At 46.0% G+C, this 10,952-nt stretch overlaps 1 protein-coding gene across 2 annotated transcripts in view; it reads left to right on the top strand.

Moving 5' to 3' along the window:
* Nucleotides 1-362: 362 nt before the first annotated feature.
* DSP (desmoplakin) overlaps nucleotides 363-10,952 on the top strand; it is a 41,333-nt gene continuing 30,743 nt past the window's right edge. Inside the window, exon 1 of one of the 2 annotated variants that reach the window (XM_036924869.2) lies at nucleotides 363-965. In XM_036924869.2, coding sequence (XP_036780764.2) covers nucleotides 772-965 — 194 coding nt within the window. In that variant the 5' untranslated portion in view covers nucleotides 363-771. The remainder of the gene's footprint in view (nucleotides 966-10,952) is intronic. The other variant, XM_036924870.2, reaches the window with a different exon arrangement.

Raw genomic sequence — 10,952 nt, 5'->3', positions numbered from 1 at the left:
AAATTCAAAAAAGCTCCCCAAGCAAAACTTCATCACCCATGCAGTCTCTTCTCAATTATGTTTCTATTCAAAGCGTGGCTGGCACCGTTTCCAGGGACAAGCAAAAGTAAACGTTTAGTTAAGTAATTATCCAATCGACTGGCCCTTATTTTTCAGCTGATTTCCGCCCGGAGGACCGAGGAAATCCTCAAAAGCAGGGGCCACGCTTCCCGGTCACTGCAGCCGCCGCGCCGTGCGCAGCGGCCCGGCCCCCGCGCCCCGGGTCTCACGGACCCCGTCCCTCCTGTGCTACTCGGGCCGCGGCGGCGCAGGGCGGAGCGGCGGGCCGGCGGGCGCAGGTGGGGCGTGGGGGCGGCCCGAGCGCGTCGGTGACACCGCGTGGGGCGGGGGAGGCGCGGCGGCCGCACCCCGCCCTGGGAAGAAGTCGCCAGGTGTGGCTTCGGCGCCGGGTGCCAGCGGGGAGGAGACTCGCGCCCCCAGCGACCAACACCACCTCCCCGCCGCGACCCGGCTCCTCTGCGCCCTCGCCGCCCTCCGAGCCACAGCTCCTCCTCGCGCTCCTGCCCCGGCCGGTCGTCATCCCCGGGGCCCACCTCCGCGCCCGCCCGCCCGCCCGCCGCGGCTCGGACGGCCCTGGTGGAGACACTTGGCACCCACCCGCCCGGCCCCGTTCCCCGGTTTGGGCCCTTCCTCTGAACCCTCCACCGTCTCCGCGCCGGCCCGCCCTCGCTTATGCCGCGGCGTTGAGCGGCTCTCCGAGTGCCCGCCGACATGAGCTGCAACGGAGGCTCCCACCAGCGGATCAACACGCTGGGCCGCCTGACGCGCGCCGAGTCCGGCCCGGACCTGCGCTACGAGGTGACCTGGGGCAGCGGCGGCGGCGGCGGCGGCGGCGGCACCACCACCAGCAGGATGTACTACTCCCGGCGCTGCACCGTCGCCGACCAGAACTCGGACGGCTACTGGTGGGTAGCGGGCGGGCGCGCGGCGGGCAGGGGCTCTCCGCCCTCCCAGCAGGGTCCCAGCCCTGGGGAAGGCGGGGACCCGGCCTCCTCCGACCCGCGAGGAAACCCGCGTCCCGAACAGGAAAAGTTGCCCGACGTCCAGCAAGCATTTCCTGTTCGCGCTGGGGCAGGACCCAGGTGTCCGGACGCCCAGGGCGCGGCCCGCAGCCGGGTGGGTGGGTGTGCCGGCGGGGACTCGGCCCCACGTTTCTCCCTCCGCGCCGTCCGGGCGCGAGGCAGCCGGGGAGGGGTCTGGGCCGGGCGCGACGGCGGGCCGGGCCGCGGGGTCTCGGCTGCCTCCAGGACTGCCTGCCGCGCGGCCGGGCCGGGTTGGCATCCCCTTTGTCTGGGCCGGCAGGTGAGAGGTCAGGCAGGCGGGGCCGCGGCGGCCAAACCCAGCCTCTCTAGCTGTAACCAAAAGTAAGACAGTAAAGGAGCGGGCGCCGGGCTCGGACTCGGCGCCCTGTGGCCTCTAGTAGCTCATCCCAAGTTCCTGGTCCCGCCGAGACCACCCCTGCGGCGGCGCTGGGCTGCTCGGCCATCACGGGCTTTTGGGTGGAGGCTGTGCGTCGGCGGGGCAGGGTCCCGTCCTGAGAAGGCCCTGCCGCCGCCTCCCTGCTTCCTAAAGGGGCCTTCCCGGCAGGGGCGGCCGTCTGGCCCCCTGTCTAGTTCCGCGGGGACACGTCTGTCCCCCCTCGGTCCGCCGCGCCCTTTGTTTCACCCTTTTTAAAAGCACCCGGTGAATGACCTCAGTGTCCTGGTCGCAGAGCGCGGGCGCAGGGTCTGCTCCTGGAGCAGGCGAGTGTGGGCAGGGGGTGCGGAGGGAAGGGCGCAGCTTCCCACCCGAGCCTGCCCGAGAGCCTGGGGGCTCGGGGGATCGAGATACCTAGGGAAGCCCCCTGGGAAGAGGGTAGGGTCTGCTGCTCAGAATCCCCGCGGAAACCCAACAAGGGAACCGATTGGGTGGATAGGGTAAGGTAATGAGCCTGTATTTACGCAGTCCCCGGAGCTGGACTCGGGACACCCACTCGAGTCGTGAGAACTTTGCGCCCTCGGCCCGCAGCTGCCTCGCCCCAGCAGGCCCTTCCTAACTAGGGCTTTTGGGAAATAGGCCCGAGTTCCAGAATAGTATTTACCCTGCCTTGTGGCCTTAGGCTGGGGAGGAGCAACAGGAATACACCCCAGGGCTTTTTTTTTTGGTTTTGCCAGCAGTTTTGAAGGCAGAGACTACTCTAGTTGCGACATGTTTTCTGCTAAGATTAATTAATCTTTTTTCTCCCCGGAGCATCTTTATCATTTATTTTCTCTTTTTGAGTTAGCAAAGAATTGTATTAATCTTGGAACTCTTGTTTTCTGAACAAAATGCATCTGGGGATTTCCAGTAAAGATGTGCCAAGCAATAGGAAAAAAAGGAGAGAAAAATTTGCCAGTTTTCACTTGGGTTTCTAAGTTTATCTGAAAACTTGGCCGACCATTTAAATCTGAAACTTCACTTTTACCTGCCAGTCTTCCAGTAGTTGGGAAGTAGATTTAGGAAAACCATACATTAAATGCAAATCAGAATTTGGAAGGATTCTTGAGCAGCATTTCTTTTTGGCATCTTAAGAGCCAAGGGTTTTATTATACTATGATTTTAAAAATATGTCTCTGTTATCCTAAAGTGCCTATCTTTTAAATTGACAATAAACATTAGTGTTAATGGAGTATTTTACTCCCCTGGCTTCTTGTAGAAGTGAATTTGTAACTCATTAGTATATTGGTTAATGAACTGGATAAAGATACATGGTTTATAAGGGACATTACATTTTGGGGAGGCGCCATGTTTGCTCATAATAGGGCTTCATTTTTTCTGCTTTTTTTTTTCCCCCAACTTAAAAGCTGTTTATAAACCTGTCAAGTTTTACATCTCTCTGGGAAGGGAAACAGACTCAAGTGAGAAATTACTTAACTTAGAGGAAGGCTTGTTTTTTTCTGTGCATTGATGTTGATCTGGTAGAGCAGCTGGGTGGCAGGCCGCGATGGAGACTAGAGTCAGCATGTGGCCATTTTTTCCTGATCCAGGTAGTGGAGTTTCTGCGGGCATGTCCCCAGCAGCTTCTGGCCTGAAATGGTGCTTAGCACAAAATAGTTGACAGATACTGAGTTCTGTATTTTAAAATAATGGCCACTGACTAAAAAGGGACAGGGCATGCACCCATACCTGTTTTCCTGGGGTTTTTGTGCACAGGGATTTTCGTGACACTTGCTATCTAGAAGTAGGATGCCATCTCTGAGCTGCCCGTTCCTAAATGAATGATGATTAAGAACTTAATAAGTACTTTTCTGACCAAAAGCTTTTCTAAGTAAAGGTTGTTTTGTTTTTAAAGCACAAAAACCACTATGAACACCACTGTTTGAATTTAAACTCATGTATTTAAAAATCTTCCACTTTTTTTTTTTGGCTGAATTAGATTGGTTAGTTTTGAAGTAACCAGGATTTGTACTTAGCCCTCCCATAAATAAACTAATCTTATTTTTCCTTTAAAATCTTATTTTTCCTCAAATCTTATTTTTCCTTTAAAGGGGGTTTTAAAACATTTCCCTCTGTGCTTTACAGTAATAACACATCAATATTTTTATTTTTATTATTATTTTTTATTAAGATATCATTGATGTATTATCTTATGAAGGTTTCACATGGGCAACATTGTGTTTACTACATTCACCCCTATTATTAAGTCCACCCCCAACACCCCATTACAATCACTGTCCATCAGTGTAGTAAGATGCTATAGAGTCACTACTTGTCTTCTCTGCACTATACTGCCTTCCCTGTGACCCCCCTACATTATGTGTGCTAATCATAATACCCCTTAATTCCTGTCTCTCTCCCCACCCACCCACCCTGCCCAACCCCTTTCCCTTTGGTAACTGCTAGTCCCTTCTTGGAGTCTGTGAGTCTGCTGCTGTTTTGAGTAACACATCAATTTTTAGGACAGTATTCTATCTCATTTGTAATTCTTCCTCCTTCCCCCAGCCCATACCTCTCTTTTGTGGCTTCTTTATCTTAGGCTGGGTGGAATCACAGCCGTAGCTAATTAAGGCACTAGTAACTAGACTGTATAAAAGAAGTGGCATTGAGTTAAACTTCGACTCCATGCTCCATGGTGGGGAACATGGATAGGAAGACGGGGACCATTGCAGGTTTTCCCAGAAGGTATGAAAGGTTCCCTCCCCCGGACCTGTTTCCGTGGGAGCAGTGTGCAGGGCAGCATGAAATGGGGAGGGCCTGCCAGAGGGGGTTGGTCTAGAAAGGCGATGAAACGCTGACTGAGGGTTGTTGCAGCTGGACGGGAAAGTAGACACTGCCAGGTGAGGAGGCAGCTCAGCTAAGAACTGGACGCAAGAGACAAGCGAGAGTCAAAACAGGCTCAGTGTTGGGTGACACCCAGAATGGATGGTCTTAAATATTTTTCTGGGAAACAGTTGCAAAGTAAGATTCAGTTTAGCTTGAATATGGCAGATAACATTTACCTGGTTATTGAGTTTGAGTAAGTTACGTATTTTATAAAAATACCAGATAGTGGTTAATGATAGTCACCATTACCTGGCAAACACCTATGATGTGCCAGGTATGTTATGTATGTTATTTTAGCCTCCTGATAAACTTCCCACTTTTCAGATGGCAAACTGAGGTTAAAGTAGTTAAATGACATGGCCTAAGTCACACAGCTGGTTAGTGTTTGAACTACCTTTAAATCCAGTACACCACAATGGCCAAGAAAAGGTCAAACTTTAGTTAACAAAAACGGCCCTTTTCTACTTGTAAACTCTTCCATCTAATGTGAGTTTTACTTCTTTTTAGTCTGTTGCATTCCTGTGAAATACTTATTTCATAACCATTGTATTCTTTCCTGTAGTTTCCATCTGCTTGGGGTAAAAATCAGTATGATGCAGCAATAAGCCAACTAATTATTGGTCAGATCTACGAGACAGCTGTCAAAGTAGTTAATTTTTCCTCTAAATATGGGCATAATTTCATTGTCTTTCAGGTGATTGAAATGTCTTGGGAAAGAATAAAACTGCTGATGCTCCTGATGCCTCGGCGCTGACTGCTTAGGGTGGAGTAAAGAAGGGCTGGGTTGTGGTTTAGGGAGTCTCCTCAACTCTCAGCTAACCAGTCTTTCCAGAAAAGGAGGTTCTAGAAAGAGGCTTCAGTTTGGAGGCCTTGGTGCTTGGAGCACTGCCCCACCCTCTACTTTGCTCTTCCCTCTTACACACCTGGGAAATTGGTCAGGTGCGGTTCTCAGGTTGAAGCCACCGCCCCACAGACCCTAAGCCTCAATGAGCCTCTGGTTTGAAGCAACATTCTGTAAAATGGTAGTGCAGTCCAATAATGTACATTTTTTATCACCAACACTTTGGTCTGGAAGGGTCCAGGACCTTCCAAGACCTCATGAATGTGAAATCTACAGTTCATGAAAAAAACGATTGCATGTTAGAAAAAGACTACAGCGAATAGGTCTAAGTTTTTGCTTGGATTACATCCCTTTCTTCATCTAGCACCTGAAAAAAATTAAAAAGGAGTAAGCCTCTTGATGGATGACCAGATTTCTTTAGGTTTCAGAACAATTGAAAGTTTTCTAGTAGGTAAGACCTTCAAAATAGAAATGCGGACTTTCGGCATTTAATTTATAAGGACCAAATATTCCTGTGTCTTCCCTGCTTAATAAAGGAAGGGAAGACCTGCTTTTTCTGCATTTCCTTATCCCTTCAGTAAGCTTCTTTCATGCTGTTACAATGTGTCATTCCCTTTGAATTGTCCCAAACCGTTATTTTCAGGTCTGGTAGTAATTTCAGGAACCTTTGAAATGGCTTACACTTAATTAATCCATTTCTTCCCTCCCCCACACCGTCCTCATTTCTTTTTTTTTTTTAATTCTCCACCCTCAGTTTGCTGCCGGATATCCTTAATATTATAAGCTGGGCAAAGTTCAAAATTATGAATTGGTGTAAAAAACACAAATGAAAAATAAAAATGAAATCCGAGAATCATGTCATACATAGCGGCGGCCGCCGCCTTCCCGGTTAAGAGCGATCTTGCAGGGAGATTGAGTTTCTGCGGGGCTTCGCCGGCGGTACTGGCTCCTCGAAGCCCTGCCAGCCGCAGGGGTGTGGGCGCGTCTCCTACAGGTTGCAGATGCAGAAACTCCAGGGAGCGTGAGTTTAGTTGTTCTAAGTCGCAGGCGGTGCAACCGGAAGTGGCTGAGTAAGGCGTGGCCTCTGAGTCGACCCGACTTCAAAGCTTTCGTGAAGTTAATGTTATGTGATCACCCCCACCTCCACTGAGCCAGTGTGAAAATAATAGACATGGAAAAGGGAGCAGAACTTTTTTTTTTTAGAGAGAAGGCTTCCAAAACTCCTGGGTGAGGATAAAATGAAGGATCAGAGGAGGTCCCCTTAATAAGATTTATAGAAAGAAACCCCATTTTTGCATACTGTTGGGATGGGATTCGTGGATGGGAGCTAAATGCGCTACTTGGTTGAGCTTGGAAATCAGGCTGAGATGGTGGTAAGATCCTCAGATCAGTCTTTTCATTTGCTTTTGCTTTTCTTCTACTTTGCTAAACAAAACAGGTATTGAGTACCTTCTGTATGCAAAACTCTGTGTTAGAAGTGGAGGTGACTAAGATATGGGACTTTGCTCTCTAGGAGTGAGCTAGACAGGTGTGTAAATAACTGGGGCAGAATGAGGGCAGAGGTGTGATCAGGCACGTTCAACAAGGCAGCAGCATTTGGTCTCTAACTTCCAGGGTAAGTGACATTTCCACAGATACTTGGTGTGTTTAGTTAGTCTTGGAAGTAGGATATTGTCTATAAATGGGGAAGTAAAAGTTTTTTTTTTTTTCAAACATCATTCAGGCTTTTTGCATTTACTTAAGATACTTTGAAAAAACTCAAAATGGTGTATGTGAAAATGCTTGGAACATTATAAGGAGCTAATAAGCAAATAGACTTAAATTAAAGATCGATATTACATAATTATCCTGATTTCCAACAATGCTTCTTGAACTTTTCTGAAGCCATCATTCCATGAACCTGAATACAAAGAGAACACAAGACACCAATTCCTGCATATGTACGGGATCCTATGTTGATGGAATGAACGAAAGGAACTAGGACAGAAAGAGAGAGAGATACAGAGATAGAGGTGAGGGGAGGAGAAGGGAAAGAGGAAGGAAGAAAAGAAGGAATCCAATGGGAGAGAAAGTATGTGCACGAAAAGAAATACAGTTAGGTGGCATGGGCCAAGTGTAAGAGCAGTATAGGTTATTACAAGGTAATAAAACAGAGTAACTATTTTGAAAAGTATTGTTACCTTGTAATGCTGTGCGCCTCTCTTTAAAACATTTGTCTCATTTTTTTCCTCTAATATTCTTGGCAATAAATGTTAAACTAATGCCTTAAGACAGCTAATTTCCGAGTCTTATTTTTTTCAGAAAAGTGTTATTTGAAGGTAGTAAAATAAAACATAGAAAGCTCTATAATATGAACGAAAGTTCATGTGGTCTTTCCTTGGATAAAATCGAGAGTGCGTTTTGCTTTTAACCACTGATTAAGGGATCTTTATGTAAACTGTTGGAGCTATTACTTGTTTAAGCAAGTTTTAGAATGAATTTTAAGAAATGTTTGTGCAGACAGGTTCTTTGTAGTATGAATCATTTATGGCTTTGAAGATAAAACAACATTTCAGAAAAGTTAAAAACTTTTAAGGACAAATATTTTTTCAAAGAGCTATTTAGTGTAGAACCTATTTTTTAGATTCATTGGTCCAAATGAGTTGTTCACATGACATCTTTCTTTCACATGATATCTTGCATCCTCCATGCCACTGAAATGGAATTTAAAAATTGAACTTTGGGCTTGTTAGTTCCATTACTAAAGTGGTTTAAAATCTCTGCACCACTAATGCCTACAAGTATTAGTATGGAATTTCTTTGAGACTAGGGATTTTAAAAATAATTATATGCTTGTTAAATTAGTACAGTTATTTAAAATTTATTTCTTCATATGTGATAGAATTTTGCATTTTCTCAAAGTGCACTTTGTGAATTGAGGAAGAAGCATCATTGCCATTAGGCAGAACATAGACTTTTGTATTATTTTCCAGTAGGAGGAATAAGTTTGGTGGTTTCGTAAAGCCGAGTTACAGAATGAGTGCGTTGAAGAAATCTTAGCTGTCATCTAGCCCAGGACATGAGAAAACTGAGGTCTAGAAAATTTCTGATACAAAAACAGTTTCTAAAATTGTTATGTGGTCAATGAAAAACATGATTTGACTTAACAAGCTTTAAATCACACCCAACTTAAAAGAAAACAACGCTGCACATACTCCCTGAAACAAGCTTTCCTGGCTCTCTTGCTGAACACCCAACACTGCCCAGTGTTGAGTGTGGGATGCTGGACTGATCTGATGGGTTAAAATCCTGCCTGTGCTTCCTTCTTGATTTAAGCGCAGCCAGTTCTGTGCGGATTCTTCATTCTGCCAAGACAAACAAACTGAGATGTGGGGTGGTTTCTTTGCCCAGTTACTGACCCTCAGCGGGCCTGCATCTCTTTTTGATGGACTGAGCTATCGGAATAGCGGCCACCTTGTTCCCCTTCTTACTAGGTCTGTTCCCGAAGGGTGTTCTTGATCCACCTCAGACTGAAGTGAGATTCTTACAGAAGACAGGAACCAGATGCGGTCCTGAAGTTGTGTGTAAGATGACATTTGGGTCAGATCATACTTTTCCTATAGACAAATAGCAATACTAAAGAGTCTTCATTACGCTGTTCTAATGCTTTAGCTTTTCATTATTTTGACCTTAAAGAGATCTGATTTTTGTACATTTCACTCTCCTATACAGTTGCTAATCTGTTTACTGAAATGCCAAGTAAAGCAATAGGATTTTAGTGGATATCAGGGGCATGTATGGTGACCATGTGCAAGTCCTTCAATAAAGCATGAAGAATTCTTTTTAGTGTTATTAATAACATACTGTTTTTTTAGTTCAAATGTATGTAGGTGAGGGGAAGCAGATGAGATGACTTATCTCTATAGAAATGCCAGCTGTTTTCTAGAAGTAAGAATGTCTTCTATAAGTAGAAAGGAACAAGAAATGTGTAGAAGGTCCATCAGTATTTTAAACCAACATTTGATTGCCTCATCTCTCTTTTTCCCAGATATTTTTATTTGGGGATCATTTTAGATTTACAGAAAATTTGCAAGTATTGTAAAGTTCTCACATTCCCCTCCCCACCTTCCCCTCTCTGCCTGGGTCTTACAGCTCAGTTTGTGATGTCGCATGCATTCTCAGTGTTCAAGGAACTCTGATGTCCGTTTGTGCTAAGGGATTGATTGCCCTTTCAGTCATATGCTGGGGACTGGCATGCTCTGTGGGAATCACCCTCTGAACCACATTGCCCAACAGAATTCTTAAACGTGCCAGAAATATTCTCATCCACCTTCATTAAAGAACACAGATGTAATTACCCAGGCCCTTCCCAATTCCATATCCATCCAGGAGTTCTAATGGTAGTGTCTGTATTTCTTAATTTTTTTCCTTTGTCTCTTGAATTTCTTTCCTATGAGTCTAAGTCCATTGGAATTCTGCACAAGTTCTGACGACTCATGTAGTCCTGTTTATATCTCAGTAATAGGGGAAGCGTGCCCAATTTCCTGCCTAATTCTGAGTGAGAGAAAGAGAACGGCTGTATTCATGGGGTGAGGGGTGGGGCATCCTGGTTTGGATGGGTGGGCAGTTCGGGCCGTGCCTGGGCCTGCCTGGAGGAGCCGAGTCATCACCTGGGAGCGGTTCCCAGGGAGAGCTTGTTTCTCCGCCCACAAGCCTGCTGCTGGTGTTGGCTTGTTGGGGATCCTTGCTTGCAGGGAGGTGCAAATAGGTGGCAGGGAGAGAAAGGCAGTGCTTCCCCAACTTGAAATGACTCAGAATCAGGTGCCATGGGACAAGTTTTCCACGTTCTTGTGATTTTACCCCATTTATGCATAGTACCGCTTGTGATTTTCAAACGTTTTCTTCTTAGTGAAATTCTTTCTTGAAAATACACAGACACACCCACCCACCCCCACACACAAAAGAGAAAGTCTAGCTCATCAAACCGTCTTACCTGCAGGCATAGGCCAGTCCTGGCTGAAGGACTGGGTGTCTCTGAAGCCTGGTGTGCACTCAGGCTCCCTATAGCACATTCACGAGCCCTTTGCCCAAACATTAAACAATAATTTAATATGTCTAAATCTCTCTTGAGCTATGTTATAGCAGGTTGTGCTGCAGTGTACTGTATCTTGGCAAATTAAAAACTAAGACTTTTATTATACTTTCCTCTTTTTTACTTATATCTGGAGCAACGTAATTCCTGTAATCTCTTCCTTTAAAATAAGGGACATTTACAACATTATTCTTAAAGATCACTGCTGTTTTAAGGTTTCTGCCCCTCATCTTCCAGAAAAGAGCTTCATCTGAAATGTACTCTTAGACATATCACCATTGTAGAGAAAAATATTCTTGGCTCAGTCATCGTGAAAGGAAAAGTAGCTTGGTTTTGGATTAAGGATATTTAAATTTCCCATCACTTTCTTCACACTGTCTTTTACTGTGATTGTAGAAAATATTTTTGTAGAGCAAGCTTTTCTTGTCTCCTCCTACTCTCCTTAGTTGGACTTACCAGTGGAAACTTCATGCTGTGGGTCTAATGCCTTGAGGTCTTCCCCTGAGGGATTGGGGTGTTGGGGGCTTGGCATTAAGCACCTTTGTGAGATGAAGGAGGAGGGGTTGATAGATCAGCTGCCAGAAATGTGTTTTAATAATTAAAAAGACTGTGGACTGGATTTTCGACCCAGAGAAAAAAAAAATTGCTGTGACAGAGGCCTTATTAGGCTAAGTAGTAAAATTTGAAAAATTCTGCAGA

The sequence above is a fragment of the Manis pentadactyla genome, chromosome 16, assembly GCF_030020395.1.
Source record: "Manis pentadactyla isolate mManPen7 chromosome 16, mManPen7.hap1, whole genome shotgun sequence".
Lineage (NCBI taxonomy): Eukaryota > Metazoa > Chordata > Mammalia > Pholidota > Manidae > Manis > Manis pentadactyla.
The sequence above is the reverse complement of the archived record's forward strand: the minus strand, read 5'-3'. Positions and strand labels throughout refer to the sequence as shown.